Below are 23,375 nucleotides of genomic sequence, written 5' to 3'. Positions count from 1 at the left end.
CAATAAAGGCCTTACCCATAGTCCTGCAGGCTTAGAGATCTCCAGCATAAGAATCCCCTCCAATCCCCATCTCCAAATAAAGGTTGGAGCTAGATTCCTGCTAAAAACTATTTTAACCTACCAATATTCTCCTTGACTAATAACTGATATTTTTATGTGATCACAAGAAAAAGGATCTAAAGGGGGATTCACCCCCCAAGTTTGCAAATTAGTCCAACAGTTTAAAAAATTTTAAAAATTCCTCATTTAACATAAAATACCTACTTCTATATCTCTGAAAAATAGTCATTATACTTTTCACTTTCCATCTAATTAATAGTACATGCAAACTCATTCACAGACAATTTTTTTGTTGTTTTAAAAAAAGCACATTTTAGTTGTATTGACTACATCTACACAAGTATTTTGCCCTCTGGTGAGTAACTCTGCGAGAACATACAATGTTTGTAATAGATATATGAGGACTGGTATGAATAAAGAACAACGAGAATGTTTGCAGGCTCCACAAGAAACAGCATCAAAAGGCTTAAGAGAAATTGTATGCATTAATTGCAACAGTGCAATGTTAGTTCATTCATATTAAGAAGAGAAACAAACTGAACTAAAGATAAAGTATCAAGAAGCTTAAGAGCAGAACTGCAACTGTAGAATGGCCACACATGGGAAAGAAAAGAACTGAAATCCCAGAATTTGCCTAAGGCTTATGAGGGCTAAGACTAAATAAAGTGCCCTGGTTTCAGCTGGAATAGAATTAATTTTCTTCCTAGTAGCTGGTATAGTGCTGTATTTTGAATTCACAGTAAGAATAAGATTCCTCACAGCATCCATTCCTCAAGTGTATAAAAGGCAAGTCCAAAACCAGCTTGTTGTCATAGTGAGGGCTCAACAGCCAGAACTCCTTGTTCTCTGTGTCAAACACAGGTGATGTTGGCCAGAGTGCTTGGACATGCATCTTGGGTCTTGTGAGTGTATGGGTGTGAAAGCATAAATAGACAAAATTAACTTAATCACAGACTTCGTGAAATAAAATTGCCTTCCTCCTCCGTAAGATCTGACACTAATTTGTTACACTAATTTCCTGCACTATCACTAAAGCTATGTTAGAGTTGGGGATGGAACATGGTGGTGGGGTGTGAATCTACGTTGCATACAACCAAAGGATCAAGCTCCTATCCCAAAACTTTGAGCAATTTAGTCAGCCTGGGGGCCTTGACTGACTTTGAAGAGGGTAAATTTCCATTTTAATCTCATACATGCTAATGGCATGCTTACTTCAAGTTGATTTGGAAGAAGAAAATACAGATATTGTTCCCCAAAATGACCTTTTGCTTCCCAAGATAGGGCTCTAATTTTTTTATCAGCTCCTTAGATGACCACTATTACTGTACTGAACGTCATATATATTAATATTTTATATTCACAAACATTCCAGGGAAGCAGGGAAATATCATCTGTCAGTAACTGATGAGGAACAGAAGTGGAAAACAAAAAAGGCAACTTGTCTAGTATTCCAAAGAAACGCTCATTGACTGTGAAAAGGAAATAAGAGTTCCAAGCTCCTGGCTACCTGTCTAGCTGCTAGATCACATTCCTTTCATATAAAATGGACAACTGAAAAGTCATCAATTACAATTGCTCTATAATCTCGATCATGTTTGTCCTGTAAACCTGCTTACCAAACAGCTGAAGTCACCTTAGCAAACAGCTATGCTTCCCTCACACCTAGCTGCTGAGCTAAAAGGTTTTCACAAGGGAGGTTTTCCTTAGTCTTGCCTTGCTTGTGTATGCGACGACTGTTGAAATGTTCTGAGTCAATCCCCATGACTGTTCACCTAAATTCCTTCTCAGTGTCCTTAGCTGAAGGTTGTTGGTGGACAATAACTTCTTCCCTTTGAAGATGCACAAGCATGTAGCACATGCAGTTTCGAGTGAAAAGGGAGGAAAGGAAATGTTTGGGCTGGAATGCTAGGAAGAGCTGCACAGTAGAGTTAACTTCCAAAATTGTTGTTGTGTCTTGTTTGGATTCACCAGGAAGTTTATTTAGTGTAAAGACCAGTAAAATGCTGGATAATTTCTGCAACAATCATAAGATATTGATGGTTATAGAGGTACCCTTTCCCAGTTACCTCAAAATGGTAGAATAACAATGAGCCCCTCCTCATGGTCACCTAGCACATAACCTTAGTACTCTCAAATAGAAGAGCTGCTTCTAGATTCCTTCCCTTGTAAAATACATTCTGAAACTAGCTCTTTTACCACCTGGCACTTTTGCTGTCCTACCTCATCCTCTCAAGTAGCAGTACAAGAGGAAAGAAAAAGGTTAGCTGCTAGTCCTGTACAATTTTAATGTGGCATCAGCAATAACACTTGTAAAAAAATGCAGTCAACTCGACAGCTAACCTTGTGCATTCCTAAATAATCCATATGCAGTACTGTGTAACGTCTCCAACAACAAACTAAATTTTATATGCAAGACGACACATGAATCTGCACCATACTTCTCAAAGGAATGAGTTGAATGTTTCTAAAATGTGCTCACTGATACTGACCTCTCTTCTCAAAGAGAAAGAGTTAAATATCCTCTTTAATTCCCCAAACGCTGCTGGTCCCACGCAGAGGTGCCATGTTTTATTTAAAACATGCTCTCTCTCAGTAACCACTTGTTCTAATTGGCAAGGCAAGGCTGGGTCCCCAAAGCACACAGCTCGTTACATTCAGTTTGGATTACAAAAACACGATGAAACAAACTGCATCGAAATGTACAAATTAACAGCTCAGGAGTGCACGACACAGACATGGAATTAGATTGTAATATGGAACAAACTCCACAGGGAGGCTACGGAAAAAAAATCACTAGTGTCTCTATAAACTATAGAAGGTTTCCAAATGAGCAAATACACAAAACGGGGCACAGGTTTTTCTATAAATCAAGAAAATTGCTAAATGGGAAGAAAAGAAAAATATTCCCTCCGCTATCTTATGCATGCATTTATAGGACAATGGAGTTACAATAAAGTTTAATGTATTAAACCTGTGTGGGTTGAACATTCTAAATAGGTAACTCTGCTTTCGTGCTGGCAATGTGCAAACATCATGGCAATTAAGTCATATTTCTAAACATTTTTTTTTACATCATCAGAGAACCTATACACAGGAGACTACATTACAGCTGGCGTTTTAACAAGTCATTCAGAAAGGTTACAAGTTAGAAGGTGAACAAGATACTAACAAAACAGAAAGAAGCTGGCTTTACCATAAAGAAGAAAACATACTAGAAAGCAGAGTGGTGAAAAAACTGAAAATAATGCAAGTTTGAGACAAAAAGGGCTGAGCTCTTTTCTTTGCTTGTCAATAATCTGTACAATGGGACTTGGCAATCCCCTAAGATAAGAAAAAGAAAACACATGGAAAATATCAGTGATGTCAAGAGAGAGGAAAAAAAAAAATAAATTAAGACTATTTGGCAGTCTTTTCAGGTAGCCCCTACTGAGAATAGGTCATATTTTTGTTTGAACATAATTTATATTTCTAACAAATAAGCCCCAGATTCTCGACTGTGAATTTAGCAAGATGCAATCCAATAAAACAGCCACTAATGTCCTACAGGGTAGTTTGCTGAAAGGATTGATTAACTGTAAAGTGTTAAAGTTCTTAATTAAAAGGCATTCAATTTTCCTAGACTGTGTTGGTGAAAAGACACTTTCAAATGTGACTGGAAAAAGCCCTAACTTAGTAGTAGCCAGAAAGCAGAAAAAAGAAAAAAACCTGTCCCACCTCAATACACAACATTTGAGTGCCAGCTGTGAAAGACAATTTCTTTCTTCCATGAACAATTGTACACAAATAGAAATACTTCACAGGACTGTCCTCCATCAGTGCTTGCCTCTTCCCACTTTTTTACAAGGGGGAAGATGAAGGCGGAGGAAAGAGGAGAAAATAATTGAACAAATCGAACAGCAGCTGAGCCACTGGCCCCACTGCACACACACCAGCTTCCCACAGCCGGATCCCAGGCACAGGAAGGTTGTGGCTTCCATACAGCACCTTTAATGCCTTTCTAGGTAACACACAGCAAAATCGTGTCAGTATTGCCACAAAGCAACAGAGGAGCTGTGTACTCCACAACTTCCTTGCCACGACAGCACAGAGAAAAAAAGCAGACCTCTCAAGTAACATTATATGAACTTCACTCAAAATGGGATCTCTATTTAACTCTCTATTTAACTCCAGCAAGCCTAGAAAGCTTCAGGTATCCTTCTCTCACATATTTCTGGTTCTCCTATATATGTTAAGAACTAAGAAGACGTAGCATAAATATGCTGGATAATTTGGTTGATGGTACTGTTTTTGAGACAAGTAAAAGAATTAATCCTAAGCTTAGATAATACAACTACAATTGAATAAACTCATTTTCTATTATATTAATTTGTGTTTCCCCTCCAAAACTTTAAGACAGGCTAGGGAGAAAGGAGTGAACTAAAAACATATAAATCCTTTCCCAATCTTTCCACAAAATATTGCCCTGCTCTAACAATCCAAACAGAGCTATTACTCAGATCTTTACATTTTTTAAAGTAGCAGGATAATGCAAAATAAATTAACAAAGTAAAAAATCTTTGGGGTCAGCAGTGCAAATCAATCTTATAAATAAGTGAAGCCCACGTAAAGTCATTTATCTTTTTTTTTTTTGTCTTTCTTAATTCCATTTAATGGTGATTGTCTTTCTCAAGCTTAGCACACATCTCACCTTTTCAAGCTTACTAATTATGCTAAGACATATTTTCCCTAATAGCCTTCCCCTTTTAAAAATTCTTTGGGCACAGAGTAAAAGAAATTAAATGCATGCCAAACAATATCTCTGTTTATGTCTGGAATGTTATCGTTCATTCTTAGTAGGTGCTCTAGAAATTAGAGCTATCTTTGTTGCCACTGTAACCAGCTACAGTTTTCCAAAGATTTATTTAGCTTCCAACCTGGATGTGTAACAAAAGTTGAAGGTGAAACCTGACTACTCTCAAGTGCCAGCCAGCGTGCGCTGTTTTTTGTAGTGAGCAGTCCATGTACTTCAAAATACAAAGACAGACATGAACACAGCAACAAATTCCGGCCTAATGAAGCAACAAATTGAGGCACCAGCTCCCATTAGGAGCCAACAAAGGGAATACCACACTGAAAAAGAAATATTTTGTGTACAGTTAAAGAAAACTAGTACTAGGTGCTGTTTTCATCTTCTGAAAATGCTTGCTGCTTTTCCAACAAAGTACTAAAACATGTGGATTCACATCAGGAATTACAAGGATATGGAAAAGCAGCAAGCATAACAGATTTTTAATAATTCATTTAGGAATGAAAAAGGGCTGAACAAAGCATAATTTCTCATTTATTGCAGAACATAATACTGTAAAGATAACAAATCTGAACTAGCAACATGCAAGACACACCTGTTGCAAAGGCTTCCAGTAAGGAAGGAGAAAGCTTAACGGAGGATCAAGTTCGCAGCTGATTAACAGCAAAATCTATTTGGGCAGGAACACTGGCTTGCCAGCTCATGCTTACAGTAGGTGTCGCTACTGCCAGACAAGGCAGCTTTCTAAACAGCTTCCATGATTTACAAAGACTGACAGAAGAGGAAATTGTGTTATTCAAGTGACTTTGAGTCACATAAACCCCCCAATTTTATAAGCTCCAAAAAGTGTGTGATTAGGTACGACAAAATAACAGCCTGCTCAACAAAGCAGAAGGGTTAAGATGCACAGAACAATGAAATAACTCTACACTTGGACATCTAAGCGAGTTCAGGAGATAAAAAGAATAGTGAATAATTTGATACTTCCAGAATCAGATGATATATGGAAGATATTAATATCTACTCCCTTCTCCTCTCCCATTAGATCTTGCAGATTCAGGAGAATAAAAGAGACCACTGAAGTTGCAAAATTTCACAATCTGGCATAGAGCCAAACATACGTATTGACAATACTAATGTGGCCCCAGCAATATGATTCCCTGCTTGATGGATTGAGATTAAAAATCTGTAATTTTTACTCATCAATATACCCATATGTAAAAAAATGTGTTTGATTTCAAACCAAAAGCGAAACTCAAGTAAGAGCCAAGGTCCTTAAAACTCAAGAATTCTTGGGTTATACAGTTGAAGTATTTTCTCAAATTCAGTGATGTTGATTGAGTGTTTCACAGAACAGGAACATAAACATCCCAGAGCTGGATTAAGAAGACGGATGGACACCCATCTCTAGAAGTTTCAATTACACTTCCAGACAGAAAGGCTATGAAATTTATTCACAAATCCATGAATACTGTAATCATAATTTCACCTTCTTCCAGTTTTCCAAGTGCATCTCTCCACCAAACCACCCAGTGCTGCACTTACCTTCAGTTTCACATACTATTAAACACACTGAAATCCAATTCCTGCACCCCTCTTTCCAATGCTGATTGCATCATAACACAAATCAAACTTTCTAGACTCACAATCAAATGGATTGAAGGCAGACTGCATTTCTGGGGGGTGATTTAAGTAGAGAATCTAGGTTTACAGTTTTCTGTATTTAAATATTTGTTCTTACTCTGTAATAGTTTGTTCTGTGACTGTTCCCAGAGGTTACAATTAAAATTGAGTTCTTGAGGTACTGGGTGTTGTTTCATGAACGGTTGTAGGGTTCCTGCTTGAAAGAGCCTACTTTGTAAAAGTGGCTTTTCAAAAGTACTCAAATAATGCCCCTACACAAAGCTGGTATTAAAATTTCCATAAATCTGATGGGAGCAAAGACAGAGTAATAAAGAGCACTTTTGAAAAATTTCACTCATTACTGTCCTGTATTTCAATCATTCAGATTTCACAGTTTACCATATTGAAAGAAGAGAGGTTGCAATGTTAGCAAAAGATGTGGTGTCACTAAGGGAGATACTCTGGCCATAAATCATAGGGTTTTTCACTTACCAGCCTATATTCTTATTAAAAAAAACCCCACACTTTATTGCATTTGTATTCTGGATGTGCAAGAGGTCCGAAGCAGCTATACCTTAACCATCTGAAAAGCAAATTTATTTGAAGCAATTTAATGCGTAGGACTACACTTGTACTATATCTGGAGACTCTGAGGCACTGATAGCATGTGGTCAGCACTGAATTGGAGACAGAATGTTGTAAAGTACTTTGCTGGAGTACAATTAACTTGAAATGGTTTCAAAGAGGCTCTTGAACATTTCAGAGGCTGCTGCTTCTACAGGGCTTAAATAAAACCAGTCAGGTATTCCTTCTTGGAACAGGCAGCTGGGCTGAAGAGGTAGCAAAGAGGACTGAAGAGGATGGCTAACTTCAAGTTCCTCTCCAGTACTGATCAACCTTTATGTGCAAGCCAAGAACTCATCTGTTGCAAATGAAGGACAGATTTATGGCTGTACAGAAGAGCTCAGTGAACCTCCTAGGTCAACACATCGGGTTCTTCTAGACAAAGGGTTGCATATAGATGTGCAGTAGCCAGTTTGCTCTTGCCATAGAGAGCTGAATAACCTAATCTCTATAGTAACCTGTGAAAAGTATTCCTGGGTTTACTAAAAGAAAAAAAAAAAAAAAGTACAAAGCCAAAACAAGGGGGCCTGCTCTTCTAAATAAATCTTGTTGCTTTTGCTGTTTGTTTAATCTGAGGACAAATGGGAGTGAAAATTCAGTGAATTTATCTTGATAATTCATTTAGAAATCAAAAGTATGTGGTCAAACAAGAAGGCAAACTGACAGCCTCCAACCATTGCCCTTTGCTCCATTTCTGTGCTAATTAACAACAGACATCAAACTATGACCATGAATGGGAAGGAGAGGAAGGGCAAAAACAAAGAGGAACTCATGATAATGTATTTACAAATTTGTACACTGTTCAGAAGGTCTGAAAAACCCGTAAAGATAGCAAAGTTCCACGTAATAATTCATATTGCAATGTAAACCCAAAGTTTTCATCTCTTGCTGACTTGTTGCCCTTGTCTCCTGATTTATATAAAAACATAACGCTCAGGCTTTGCTGCTCTGTGTGCCTGAAATGACTTTAAAAACCAGGGAGACTGGATTCCCTCTGGAAAAAAAACCAACAAAAACATTTAACAAAGTTACTAACCTTTTTCGTTGTGTGGATTTCTTTTTTCTAAAATAAAAGAGAAAGGAAATGACGGTCAAGAGAAATAATAATTCCCAATTTTCCGTTGCATATAAATCTGCTTCAATACATTTGAATGAGTATCTTGCCACATTAAAAGATAAATGAGAGGAACATTTTTCACATTGTATCTTTGGAGTGCCCGGAATAATGAAAAACATCTTTCAACACCTTACTTGCCTAAAATCCTTCTCTCTGTGATGGTTAAATTTACTGAAAAAAGAGCATACATCTTTTTATTTCAATACTGTGGCTTGAAACCCAATATAAAAAATAAGCTAAAAATATTTTAGTAACAAAAAAAAAAAAAAAAAAAAGGATGACTTTTGTGGGACTGATAACCTTGACAGTTTTTGAGTTACTACTCGAATATGACTGCTTATTTCAATGCTACTTGTTGAAGGAATCATAGTTTAAAATCTAAAAAAATAAAGTAAATTTGCCTTTTTCCACAATACTTCGGTTTGTTCCAGCTAACAGCACTTTTTTAAGTTACTCAAACTCTTCAAGTCTTATTTCACTAAAATGAACAGGCTGTAAAGTCCTGAAAATTTCAAAAGACAAGCTTTCCACCTCTAACCCCCCAAAAATCACACAAATGTATTTCTACAACAGAAAAATGAACTTGATCAGAGGTAATAAATGGCTTTTCAGAAGAATTAAAGAATAGAAGCTAAGAACTTTCCTTCTTGTCAAAAACAAATGAAATAAATAAAATAAAATAAAACAAAATAAAATGGCAAAAAACTAACAGTAAAACCAAAATAAAAGATGCTTTGCTTAATACCTGGACTGCTAGCTGTGAAGTCTGGGTACTATTTTAAACCCAGAATATGAGGGATGGGCCATTTTGATATCTCAGAATCAGAAAATCCACATTTCTGAGATACGCAAACAGAAGCTGTTTACAGTGCTAATATGAACATAACAATTCTATCCAGTCAAATCAAAGACCTGGTAGCTTGTTCTGACAGCGGTTAGTACAGAAAGAGTACAAAGAAAGACTTGCACTTTCTTCAACATACTGTTTCCATTGCTTTGGGAAACAGCTAGAGAAATATATGCATCATTTTGCTGAACAGCCTTTGACAATCTTTACTTCCCAGGTGCTTGTTTAAAGAAGTGATGCTGAACCCAAGATCTGAAATCTACAAGTCCAAATTTATTTTTGTAATTAAAAAAAAACAAACCAACAAATAAAAACAAACAAAAAAAACCCCACCACACCTTTCTGTAGTTTTGTCTATTATTTTTGTAATAGAAACCAATAACCTTAAAAAAAATTCTGTAAGCTCAATATTAAGGTAATGTTTTGTAGACAAGCCCATGACTGAAAGCTTAAAAAAAAAAATCTGAACTTCTTAACATTGTATCTGTTCCTCCAAGAGAGATAAAGAATTCTGAACTGACAGATATTACAACTAAAAATAAGTTTACAATATTAATAATGTAAAAAAAAAATTCAGAAAGGCAAAGCTAGAAAATGCTAACAGAAAAAGGTCAATAGCAATTCCTAACACTTTACACAGCAGAAATTACTTTACAATAAGAAAATAATATGTAGCAATTAAAATTATCCTAACTGAGAAGCTGCTTATGACTTCATGTGGAAGGGCTGCAAGTTAAAAAGAAATGGAGCAAGAGGTTTCCTATACCAACTTTTCATTTTTTATCCATACTGTATTCCAGAGGTTATTACAAAATAAATCCTACAAAATTCCAAATTACAATTAATTCAGAGTTGTGCATTTTGAAAGTCACATCATCCGTGTAGGAGCTATGCTGACAGTAGACCTCTGCAGTTCAAGGGTGTTCCAGAGTTCCATAAACTTCAAGAACAAGGTTTGATCAGTATACTTACACAAGAGGTTCTTGATTAGCAAATAAATGAAGCACAAAAGGGAGGAATATCTGGTTTTATACACACACTGAAGGATAAAGCCCATGCACAAATCCTGAAGGAGATGCCAACAATGTGGTTTCAATAATCTAACAAAAACACAAAACCTTTTACTGCACTTACCAGCAAAGCATTTGGAACAGAGATTCATAGTCTTGCTGGACCTGGGGCAAAAATAAAAAAAATACAGCTAAAAAATTCATTATAATTCTAATCAATACAGGGAAGTTTTTTGGGGAATGAAGCAAGCATACAGAGATGGTAAGAACTTAAATGGCTAGGAATCAAAGATAAGTGGCTAGAAGTGGCTGAACTAGGAACAGGGACAAGGGGAAGAGACTTCATTTGGCAATATCTTTCCAATTTGAAGAGCTTCCAAAACATGGCTTCCACACATTTACCTCATATTTGAAAATAAGCCTCCTTTACCGTTCAATGTATATGCTATACACTTGTCATTTGGATCTTTCTATTGCAATCTGATAATAACGATAGGCAGGAAGAGTCAATACATTCCACTTGAATATTCGACTCTCCTTGGCAACAGCTTTGCAGCCCTGACAAATCCTGAATACAGTACAGCAAAAGAGAGATTAAAGTATTGCACTTATAAGGACACAGACAGATGTGCTCTTGGAAGTCTAGCTGGAATGGCTTAAGAAGTTATTACCTCAGGCTGTTCATTACTACCCTCAGCTGCACCCAGCAGTAATTTAAAATAACCTGGCTGACTTTGTACTGACATGGACTGGGATGGTTCACATGATCCATTAGTGAGGCTCAACTTTAAGGGCAGTAACCTTCAGCTGAAAGAAAAACAGCTGGAGAATGACAGCAATATCTTAAGCCTCCCAGATGTCTCCAGAGTGTTTGCACAATTATGCCACAACTGTTCACCCTCATACAGAAAGTCAGTAGCCCCCCCCCCAAAAAAGGTATAGACATTTCTAGGGCTACCATGAAACTACCCCAAGCAATATAGTCTGGGAGAACAAATTTCTCCCAGTTTATGAAAAGTTCTAACATCACAACATCTCTTTTACAAAGGGAGCTGGAGGATATTCTCAAAAGTTCTCCTCATGTTGAAATGTCTTTAGGTAAGAGCAACCCAGTTTCTGTGTCCACTGCCCAATATTTGATTTGTTCAGCATTCCTGAAACAGCTCTGCCATTCTGTATAAGCATTAACACCATCCTGAGCAGGTCTGAAAGTACATATTGATAGGTATGGTCGTACCAAAACTGTCCACGCCCTCAAGACTGTTTTGACTCCTCAGGGCAGCCTCTAGCTGGAACATGTAATTTAGCCAAATCAATTGCATCTTTATCTTTAGAAATATACATATACAAAACCAACTGCAACTACCAAACCAGTTGTTTTCTATTTCCAGCCAAACACGGATGGAATTTTGAGATGAGATCTGCATCTTACAAGTTATAAAAATCAAGATTGCTTATTATCTCGAGACAGAAACTTTGCCAATTTTTTCAAAGCAATTATATGACAAATGAACACATCTATCAGAATTATAGAATTCTCCCTCTCCCACATTTGCAAATGGATATTTTGAATGTATGTTACTTTGTTACTACAAAGTAAATCCAGACTTGGTCAATCATATCTTAGTATTAGTCACATCAAAACATTAGAAATGCTTTTCAATTCATGCACATTTGAAAGCTGCTTTACATCACACTCAAGAATTCTAGAAGATCGCAGTTCACTGCAGATATGAGACATAAGCGTCTGCCAGCTATTGCAAGAGCCACAGACACATGAAAGCTAATTTTAAATGCAAACAGCATGTGCACAGGAGAAAAGTTTATTCCCAGGAAAAGAAAAGCAGAACAGCATTTGTAGCCTACAAATACACCATCAAATTGGTGTATACCCAAAGATTCAATATCTATGTTGACAGCCGGCACAGATTATCTACCTTCAAAAGAACTGCAATTAAAACCAGCATGGTGAGTCAACACCTCCAGCATTAGTGTGCTGCAGTTCAGTACTCGCTGCTTATGGGTTAGACCTTCTGGAGCAGCTCAAATGCCAGACAGGAGCTTCTCTGCAAAGCCATTAAACCCCAGGGGTAGCAAAGAAAAAGAAAGGTAGAGTTCAGATGGTTCATACTGATGACATTGGAACGGGCAATGACAAATGTTTTCAGTGGTATCATCAACCATCTCAGCTGTTAAATATCAATCCAAAGCCCCATGTAATATTTACTTATCAGCAAACCAACAATGGAAAACACACACACACAACATACAGCTCTGTGAAAAAAAGAAGAAATGCTGCCATTTACTCTTAACATACACACTTTTCTCCCCCGATTTTCTGAAAGGACACTGCTATTGGAGCTTGTGAGCTAAGTAACTTCAGTTCGCTGTTACAGTTTCAAGGATCACTTTCTGATCCTTTTGTATACTTTTTAAATGCATCCAAGTCAGTCAAAGATTGCTAAATAAGAAGAGAATCTGAACTTTGAGTGGGATTTTTCTGTGTTTTAGTTTCTCTGACACAGTCACATGTCACTACAGATCCATCAACATTAAACTAGAACTAAGAAAATGCCATTTTTTACCAGAGACAGAGTAACAGGTTGATCAACAATCACCCCCTTTCTCAAAGTGTAATATTTAATTAAAACAAGAGCTTTACAAAGAAAATGCATTAAGCAGGTTATGTACATCAAACTTACTAGTTATTTATTATCTGAGAGTCATGTCAATGTCTGTCATGGAAAATGTATGTTCAGCAGCTCCTTGTTACACTGCAAATACCTCCTTTTATTTCTAGAGTTTCCTCTTTACAGCAGGCAAGGGCCGTCCCACCAGAATCCTAAAAATGAGCAAACCTACATATTGTTGTTTTCTCTATGTAGCAAATCTTGTTAACCACATCACTGTTTTGCATTAAATACTTCCTTCTGACTCCAACATTCACCAGAAACTGATACTGCCAGCCAAAACCACCAAAATATAGAATTTCTTTGCTCCTGATAGCCTTTTCAAACGTATCATACATCTGTAATATCTATTACCTGAGGCAGTTTTATCTGAAACACTCAAAGCTCTAAAGCATCACAGTCCTGGTCATAACACAGCCTCCTTTCCTTCCACTTCATAGGAAGGAGATGGCCACAGTGACCAACTCTACCTAGAGCAGGTGGCTTTTACAGAAAGTAACACGTTTCAGGTTTCTAGGAACATCACAGTAAACTCATGAGAGTAAAAGTGAAGAAGGCACAGTAAAGCAAAAATTAAAAGTCAGGCCTGGCCATGAGAATTGCATGTTTTAGACTGCAAGGCTTTAGGCTGACACTCAACATTTCTAGACCATTCTGCTGCAGTAGGCCAGGGATATTTGACATGCTTGTGAATCAGTTATCAAATCACCATGTTTTTTAACCAAACATATTAAGGTAATTCCCAGATTTCCCTTCATAGAAGCCATCTTCATGCTTAACAGCACTAATCCAGAATTACCACACTATACATTTTCTGTGTACAATATCCCTAGAAAACCAGTTTTATACTGGCAATTTACAGTCTCCACTTCTACATAATTTAAGCTGGTATTCAGTAAGACATTCATATTTATGGATAAATCAAATCACATAGAATGGTATTATCTCTGAGGCAGAATATGAAGTTAAACCCTACTTGAAGGTACTTCCATCTGTCAAAAAGAAATAATTTAACTAAAGGTTGACAGAAAATTATTATGTAGGTTGGAAACCACAAGGTGAAGCAAGCTCAGAAGGTCAAGTGGCAAAGCAAGTTAAAGGCAGAAGATACTTCAAGCCGGCTGGAAAACCCCAGAGACTACAGAATGATTGCGGGCTACGATTCCCCAGGACTTGGACTGAAAAAAGTCTAAGTATTAAAAGTGCTTCCACTCCCAAAAGAAAAAAAACACTCCCTTAACAACACAGCCATGAAAGCGGTAACAATGACACATGGACTTTGAAAGAAGAAAAAATTTACAGAAATGTGAAATCCTGGAAGGTATATGTATACTTCAAGCAACAAACAAATCACATGTATGGATAAAAATAAAACCACGTTTGAGGCTATTCAAACCTTCATCCCTTATTTGCACTGTTGTGCCTACAAACCTCCATAGCAAAATAAACTATTTGAGCCTTCGGACAGTGGCACACGCAGACTGCTGTACAGTCTTAAATTCAGCAAGATCAACATCTGCATCTCTGGTTAAAGATGAATAACGCAAAGTGAGAGTCAGGGAGAGGCACTAAGTATTAAAAATAACATACGTTAAATCCTGTGCATTGATATGTAGCTAATTAATAAAACTAAAGAAGAATCTTTTTCAGCCCCTCTGCTTGCTTTCCTGATTCCATTTTCATATGTTACTTCCAGTAAATTCTTGTGAAGGTGTAGCCTTCTCTATTTCACTAAAACCACTGAAAGTTATTTACTCAAATTTCTGACATATTATACTAATTATTCCTTTTCTTTCTTGCCATCTGGCAATTACCATTGAGAGACACCATGCAAATCAATGCCTTCACTGGAAGTTTGGTTTTCCTTCCCCCTCTCGTAGTTGATCAGAACAGCCAGAACCTAAAGAAGACAAATCTCAATCTGAAGGTCCAAGAACAAATTACATGTGGAAATTTTACACAGTCAAAGAACATTTAAAAGAATTATACAGAAATTTGCCTGATCTCAGCTTTTCCAATGAAAATAATTTTCTGCCAAGCAATGTATATAGGCATACCTAATAGATATCGAATGGTTTGTAACAAAAGCCTACATTTTCCAGCAGATTGTCAGGCACTTCCTAGCTTCCCCATCCCCATCTTTAAAAGGAAAGAAAAAAAAAAATCAGAAATGCTAAAAACGAATCCTACTTTGAATCCATGTAGAGTGCCAAAGGGCAAATTCTCAGCTTTGTCTATATTAGGTCTCCTACACTTTTTAAGGTAACAGTGAACTGGCATTATTAATGCAAATGCCCACCAATAGCAAGAATCATGCAGCCACACCAGAGTAAAAGTAAATAATGATTTAGCATAGGTGTGTACTTTCAATGCTTGAAAAACAACACCAGAATAATAGCCTTTCTTGAAAATAATTTTTGTTTGGTCGTCTTTTGAGGATAGAAGAATAAGGAATTTGGAGGAAAATAATAATGCGTTCATATAGCGTGCATGTATTTGCTATTTAATTTTAAAGATATTTAAGCCACAGATGCTAATTAAGTATGATTGCAAAATCATAGATTCCGCATTTTTATTGGGAATGAGGTTTTCGAGCATTTCTAGTAATGATTCTTTATGATTCAGAAGTTCCTATGACTTGCTAGTAAGAAAACATTTCTGCTTCAGTGGCACTATAATTGCATTGGTGATTAAATGCATCATGCTAAATGCTTCTTGGTCCCCTTCCAGTATAGCAATTAGAGTGGGATCACAGTGTCACTACAGTACAAATGTATCTTAGCCCCTGAATGATGCCTGTCCAATACTGTCAAGGGCCGTACGTTTGAGAAATGTTAACATAATATGAATCATGTCATTAATTAGTTAAAACTACAAAGAAGCCTCCACCCTATACAATCAGTACATACTGTTTCATGTATTTGGCAACTTAGGACAACTATACGTATGTTAAATCAATGCATTTATACTACTGTAGTAAATGGCCTGTCACCATTTCCATTATAAAGCAATTTTCAAAGGTTTATAACTCTGCTGAAGAATTCACTCTGAGCTGAATCCTGGCACACAGCAAAAGCAAAACCATAGCCCACATATGTTTACTTTTATCCAACCAGACTAGAAGGATTATTTATCATTAAAAGAAAATTGATCCAGTTCTGCACTTCCCTTACACTTTTCATCATTCGTTTCGAGCATATAATACTTCACCTTGTATGGGAAGGAGGTTAATTAGATTGTGTTAATAAGACCCTCAATCCTCCTTTGAAAGTTCTGTATATCCCATACACCGGCTTCTGAAGAAAGCCATTTTACCTTCTTAAATCAGAAGTCACCTCATTGATTTCATAGATGCTGTATATTTGATATTTTTAGTTCCTCCTTAATTTATGATCTTGCTAATGAGATACAGGCAAGGTTTTCTGGACAGTTTAAACAATTATTCATATTTTTAGACTGATGTAGCTGGGTTTTTCTTCAAGAATGATGTATGCCAAATTCTTTTCAAATAAACGAGCAGAAATGGAGCATGTCAAATGCAGGTGGACCTAGAGAACTTGGCAACCAGAACATTCACGTACACTCAGAAACAGATTTTTAAGTGAAATAAAATCTGAAATTAAATATCCCACAAATATAGTCAATGTCCTCTACTTCATCAGCTGTTCTAAACCCATATGCCCAGTGATAAGAATTCTAATTCAATCAGAAAAGCGCTATCAATAGGATTTTATTATTATCACTACTACTACTGCAAGGTTTTTTGCTTGGAAAATGAGTTATCTTGCTTTTGGACTCCTCATTTTCATCGCAAACAATTTAAGTGTTGCTTATCATTTCAAGATTTGCTGAAAATTATGCTTCAGTTAGTGAGTCACACGTTCGTGAGGACCTCACCATTTTGACCTCAATTTGAAATGAAATGGCGGGTAAACTTTATGCACAGCATGGTGTACTAGTGCAATGCCCTCCTGGCAGCTTTCCACACTCAAAAAATATGCTGATGCATCCCAATGAAGAAGTTGTACCCTGATTTATTATTTTTTCAATAGCTAGACTGAAACATTCTTTTAACACTCTATGGCTGAAGCACTTTTTGGTTTTGAAATATACAAAGACACTGAAGTACTTTGTTGACAATAAGGCCAGAGAAGAGCACAAATAAGTAAGAGGGGAAAATGAGGAAAATATACAGCAACGAAGTAGCTCCTTACTCTTACAAAACATATCATGGGCTCTGACAAAAAAAAACACTGATAGAGTTTCAATGTAAAGCCTTTTCCAACAATTCATATAATAAACTGCAAAAAATCCAATGCATTTAAACTCTGTAAGACAGGCTGTAAGAACTTAGATCAGATTCAACTGGGCTTTCAGCTGAGCTCAGAGTTGCTGCCCTCCAGTCAAAGCTAAATGCTTCATATTCCCATAACTACATGTCTCTAGGCTTTCTTACCAAAAAAAAAAAAATCTCAGTAGCAAAATCCTCCCACCAAATATTCTTCTGCAAGTCTTCACATCTTTTTCACAAAGATGTGTAGCCTGCTGTTTAAAGGACAATAAAAAGGTTGAAATACTAAGTATCAACAAAGTCTAAGAGGCCTTTAATAGAAAAGTAGGAATAAAATTTGAAAATTCCAATCTACCCACCTTCCACCAATTCCTCAAGGAGATTCTCCCCCTCTACTCCACTCTCCTGAGACCCCACCTGGAGTTCTGCATTCAGCTCTGGGCTCCCCAACATAAGAAGAACATAGGCCTGTTGGAACAAGCCCAGAGGAGGCCATGAAGATGGTCAGAGGGCTGGAGCACCTCTCCCATGAAGACAGGCTAACAGAGTTGGGGTTGTTTGGCCTGGAGAAGAGAAGGCTCCAGGGAGACCTTATAGTGCCCGCCAGTGCCTAAAGGGGAACTACAAGAAAGCTGGAGAGGGACTTTTTACAAGGGAATAGTGATAGAACATGGGGTAATGGCTTTAAACTGGAAGAGGGTAGACTCAGACTAGATATAAGGAAGAAATTACTCACCATGAGGGTGGGGAGGCATTGGAACAGGCCACCCAGAGAAACTGTGGATGCCCCATCCCTGGAAGTGTTCAAGGCCAGATTGGATTAGGCTTTGAGCAACCTGGTCTAGTGGAAGGTGCCCCTGCCCATGGCAGCGGGGGTGGAACTAGATGAGCTTTAAGATCCCTTCCAACCCAAACTATTCTGTGATCCTATGATAATTATTTATGTGCATTGCAGGCAATAACTAACATTGCCCTATGAAAACACAATCTTCTTAGATTTACAATATGAAATTGTACCAACGTTATCATTTTTTTCAGATCAGACACTCCAATACTCTGCTGATAAGCAGCATTTTAAGCCTATTCCATTTATGTTACTCCTTTCACCACAGGATCACCAATATATACTAAATAGTAGAACATTTGTAGAAAAACGAACCTGGAAGAAACCTCAAGAAAGTATCCATTTTGCCCGACTTAAAAGCACGGCTAGTTATATATCGAACCTGCCCAGGAAACCTGTTCCAATACTTCCTGACCTGAACAACTAGATGTAGCTTAGGAAATAGGAAAACTTTTAATTCTTGTGCAATTTAAGCCCAGTTTGTTTCTTCTCTAAGCAAAAGCATAGAGAAGTATTTTTATTTTTTAAATGAAAGTCACTTTTCTTTGGAAAAAAAATACTTTTAAAATGCCTGGTATGGCCTGGAATGGTTAGAACTTTTTAATGACACACACACAAAAAAAAAAAGTCTTGCAAAGTATTTTAGATACCTTATCTGTTTTATGTATGTGAAAGTACTGTGTTCTCTCAAAAGCTAGCAGAATATCAAAATTATAAAGTCCTTCATTCTAGAGATCTATTTTTAATGTGTAACAAGTCAAATATTACACAAGGAAAAAGAACTTTAAAGTGTTGACCATCCCCAACTATGGAAAGATAAAGCACTTAAAGGTGTACTGTATGCAAAAGATGTGACAGGAGGAGTCAGAACCCCAAGAATTACATTGAGTATTCATTTCTATGAGTTAAAGCACAGAAAGCTAGGTTCAGAAATAAAGGAGCCAAAATGAAGAAGGAGTGTCCTTTGGACGAAGGAAGAAAGCATCACAATTGCAGGACTGGTGAGGAGCTTCGTCCTGTTCAGTAACGCACAGGTTGTCCAGCAGGACACCTCACTTGTCTAGATCTCCCCAAGGCGCTCCAAAAAGCAGCAACAGAACAGCATACTTTCATAAATTAGTTTTACAGTTCTTTGCAATCCTTGCTTATTGAACCCATCTGGAATTGTAGAATTGTTGTGTTTCTTGAAAAGCAGTTGAAGAATTTTGACAAGATGTCTGCAATCCTATCTTATTCCACTGTTCATGAACACACATCTAAAAGAAGCTACCAGCACCTAAGTTAGCAGGCATTTTTTCTTCTCCCCATTTAAAGCAGGCTTCAGTAAAGTCTTCAAAAGGTTGGCTGGAGCCTCACTACGGAAAACGCACTTTCTTCCATCCCAGTCTGTCTTGTACCCAGTTGTACAATCAGGAAGCGATAGCGCTCTTACTTCCATCAGTGCTGCCTCTACACCTGATTACACACAGTCATTTTGAGTTCCCAGGTGAGAAATCTGTAGAACAGGATCATGAGACGGGGCTACAAATATAAGTACTTCAGCTGTTCCTTCAGGAATTTGAAGTTAATCTTATCAAGGATATGTCTACACTAGGAGCAACCTGCCAGTTAACTATTTAAACAAAATACCCCTAAAAGCAGATCGTCTTATGCTGGTAGAAAGCATTTCAGCTCTGCTGGTACAAAGAAAAAAAAAAAAAAAGAAAAAGAGAGAGAGAGAAAAAAGAAAGAAAAAAAACAGAAAAAGTCACTTTTAGAAGTGAAATGAACCACAGCTAACTCATCATATTCACTGCAAAAAACACTAAGTTCCTTTCTGGCAGAATTCTGGCAGTTGTTTTTCAGTGATCCAGTACTATCCTGCTGGTAGCAGAAGTAGTTTGAATGCTTATCTTAGTCACCCAGAAATTTAGGTCAACAGACTAATAGCTCTCAGGTAGACATCTGTATGAGATTTTGCATCTCTCAAGTAAACTCTGCCAGGGGAAATTTAGGCTGGATATTAGAAAGAAATTCTTTACAGAGAGAGTGGTCAGGCATTGGAATGGCCTGCCCAGGGAGGTGGTGGACTCGCCGTCCCTGGAGGTTTTTAAACTGAGATTGGACATGGCACTTAGTGCCATGATCTAGTAAACGGACTAGAGTTGGACCAAGGGTTGGACTCCATGATCTCTGAGGTCTTTTCCAACCCAGTCGATTCTGTGATTCTGTGTAATGTGCAGAGACTCTCAGCCTCAAAAAACATCCCACAGTAAAGAAACAGAATGCCACTCGCTATATTGCAGCAATCTTATAAAGTGATATTTACAGTAATATGTTACACAAATGTTGACCCAAAAGAACACTTCGGATATTTAAACTTGAGATCTCATGTGTAGCTTCTGGTTTTCCTGCCACAAAGGCAGAGTTCAGCGTAATTCCAAGGAACATAGCATTTCTAACCCCCATAAAACTGCTTATAAACAATTCCTTCAAGATGTTTGGGTTAAACATTCAACTTCTGAAGTGTTTGGAAAAACCTAAATAAATCAGGTAAAATTTACAAAGAGTTCAAGGAACAAACCAATAAAAACATAAATGTTTGGCAACACTACTTAAAAAAAGCAAACAAGCCCTCAAAAAAAAAACCCTACCACCAAAAAAACCACAAACACTGTAAGCAAGAGTAGGCTAATGACAAACAGAAACATACAAAAAGAAAGACATTAACCTGAAGCTAGAGGAAAGTGGGATTTTTTTTTTTCCCCATAAATGTGCATCTAGGCACAAACACAAGTAAATACAAAAGAAGCCATACACTAAGCATCCTCAGTTCAGTGAAAGAAGACTTATGATAAGTTGTTACCTACAGCTCCATTTATAGTTTATATCAAAGCAGCATCTTCTTTTCAGAGAAACGTTTGGTGTAAAGCTGCTTTCTCAGGACGTTCTAAGAAACAATAGATGCTGGCCAAGAAAACTGCCTTCAGCCCTCAGACCCGTCACTTGTTGTGAACAACATATGCTCTATAAACCATCCCAAATCATCCCATCAAAAAACAAATGCCAAAGCTGGGGAAGGGGGGAACCCAAAATCTGCACAGTTAAGTCAAGAAACCCAGAATGAAATGGAAGTGCTTGAAAGGCCAGATACCAGAGGGAACATTGCAAAACATTTAAGTTTTGAAGCCTTTACACTAGGGAGCATCCAGCATCATGACACTTGTTTCTCTTCCTCCTACCCCTGAGAAGAATCTCTGCCTCTCCTATCAGTTGTAATCCATACACAACATCGTCTTCATAATACCCAAACGATATTTTTCTTTAGGGTGCTGGGGTGTTTTTTTGTTGTTGGGTTGGGGTTTTTTAAGCCATGATCAAAGCATTAAGCATACAAATTATATTTTAATGTCTGAATACCTTGACCACCTCCTGCATTTTCAATGTGATTTCTGAAATCTGAACTTGACTCAAGGCATACTGGCCAACTACATTTTCTTTCCAAGTAAAGGATGCTAGAAAGTTAATGACTCAATAATGTGGAGGAGTTCAGCAACTGGACTGCACATCTACATGCTGCTTCCCTCAAATCCTATGACTCATGTGCACACAAGGAACAGCTGCCTCACCTTTGCACTTTATCCTGATACATTATTTCAAAACACTTCTCAATTTTCCTTTTAACAGAAAAATGCTTCAAACACATTAAACTGGGCTAAACAGCTACACATTAAAGTACAGCACCACTGTTACAAACATTCTGAGCCCAAATCACTTCAGCCAGCATCCAGAATTTATGTGGCGTAAAATAAAAAACACCTTTAAAATAATGAAATGCACCATGGTGTCAATGTGTTGCTTTTTCAAGCATTCTGAATGCAGATGCCTGAACTTCAAGAGCAAATACAATAGAAGTATTGGCATTCGAGATCTTCAGGAAGAAGCAGCACCTTAAATGTTCTACCCCAATTCTGAAGGCAGGGTTGAGGGGGGTGGGGGAGAGACAGGGGGAATCTGGTTTTTAAATCTGTTTTTCAAAAAACAGATTTAAAACCTGTCCATCTCTGATCTAACAGCAAATACTGAGTTATTATCTTCAATCTTCTCATTAAGTACTGTTAGCTCACAGGTCCAGCTATTTGTGTTTCTGTAATTTTAACAATACAATTTAGTTCAAATACAGAACAACTAAGCATCAGTGAAGCTGCTTCAAAAAGAGGATGAAGAGCATCCTATGCGTTCTTTTAGTGGAGAGTATTCTGGTCTTCGGCACCTGAACTCAACTGAATAAAAATGGCATATTGCCAGTCTATTCAAACCAAAAGTCTTGAAAATAAGTACCTTATAAAAGAACAACTTTCTGTAATGAGAAAGTTGACCATATGTATGTCTATTGAACTGGATACAGGGGAAAAAAAAAAAATAAATCATTAGCAAACTCTAATGCAGTCCACCAATATTTGGCAATTACTAAGATAAATGACAATGTGATGAGGGACAGGGGGGGCCATGTAATATATTACAAAAAATTCTTAAAAGCCAAAATGAAATATAGAATAGTATATCTAAACACTCTGGTTTTGCTTTTAACATCTTCATCACAACAATTGGAAGGATTTTGTTCTCAGTGTAAACTTGACTAAATTGAGGCAAGACAAACTCCATTCTACCAGCTGAAGTATAAGGGACTAAAAAATAAACCATCACAAGGCTACTTATTCTGCTACCATGTCAGATTACATAGTTCTCAAATTATTTACTAACACAGGAGATGATACAAACTAATGTATTAGGTCATGATTAACACCAGAATACACACTTTTGCATTCCAGTTTTAGCTGTTATCTTCTAATCAGAGCATAGGAAAGCAAAGTTGTAGTTTTTAATGTCCACACTTTATAAGACTGAAGATCTGAAATTTTCACCTGCGCTTATCTCACAGGCTTAAAGGACTCACTATTTGAAAATAATTTTAACTCACACTCATCACTGTAAAAGTTTCTATGCTGCTACTATAATCCATGACAAGGAACAAACCACTGTACGTAATTCCTTATGCCATCAGCCAGTACTGTTCCCAATCTACTACAAACATATTCTAATCACTTAGCCACAGGTGTACTTCCAGCTACCACCCATTAAACCTGGAGATCCCCAGAGTTTGTTAAATTAGAATGAGAAGCATGAATATTAAACCCTTTGCTTATTTACTTGATTATCAGCTGAAAAGGCAGTCAGATCTACAACAATGTTCTCTAATCAAAACTCAGATCTTAATTTTCTTGAAAGTATTAGCGTGCTTAAAAGCAAAAGAAATAACGCAGGTGTTGTGGTATGTACTCAACTAGCTGTATTCAACTACAGCCAACTTCTATCTTTTAGAAGTAAATCTTAAGCATTCCTAAAATCACTTATTTTCCTGAGAGAATTTATCATATGAACCAGGTATGGGTTAAAATGAAAGAGTTTCCAAGAAAGACCAGCTGTGTCTCAAAGTGTTCTTC

General features: G+C 37.2%; 1 protein-coding gene across 4 annotated transcripts in view; it reads right to left on the bottom strand.

Annotated features, from left to right (window-relative positions):
- Window positions 1–23,375, bottom strand: part of ZFAND3 (zinc finger AN1-type containing 3) — a 139,422-nt gene that overhangs the window by 94,014 nt on the left and 22,033 nt on the right. For 3 of the 4 annotated variants that reach the window (XM_065058130.1, XM_065058133.1, XM_065058131.1), the window contains exons 2-3: window positions 10,192–10,232; window positions 8,130–8,156 (exon numbers count right to left, since the gene is read on the bottom strand). The exons of the other annotated variant lie outside the window; for it this stretch is intronic. In XM_065058130.1, the coding sequence (XP_064914202.1) occupies window positions 8,130–8,156; window positions 10,192–10,232 (68 nt within the window). The remainder of the gene's footprint in view (window positions 1–8,129; window positions 8,157–10,191; window positions 10,233–23,375) is intronic. 4 annotated transcript variants of the gene reach the window in all.

This window comes from Columba livia, chromosome 3 (genome assembly GCF_036013475.1).
Source record: "Columba livia isolate bColLiv1 breed racing homer chromosome 3, bColLiv1.pat.W.v2, whole genome shotgun sequence".
In the NCBI taxonomy this organism is placed as follows: Eukaryota; Metazoa; Chordata; class Aves; order Columbiformes; family Columbidae; genus Columba; species Columba livia.
The sequence above is the reverse complement of the archived record's forward strand: the minus strand, read 5'-3'. Positions and strand labels throughout refer to the sequence as shown.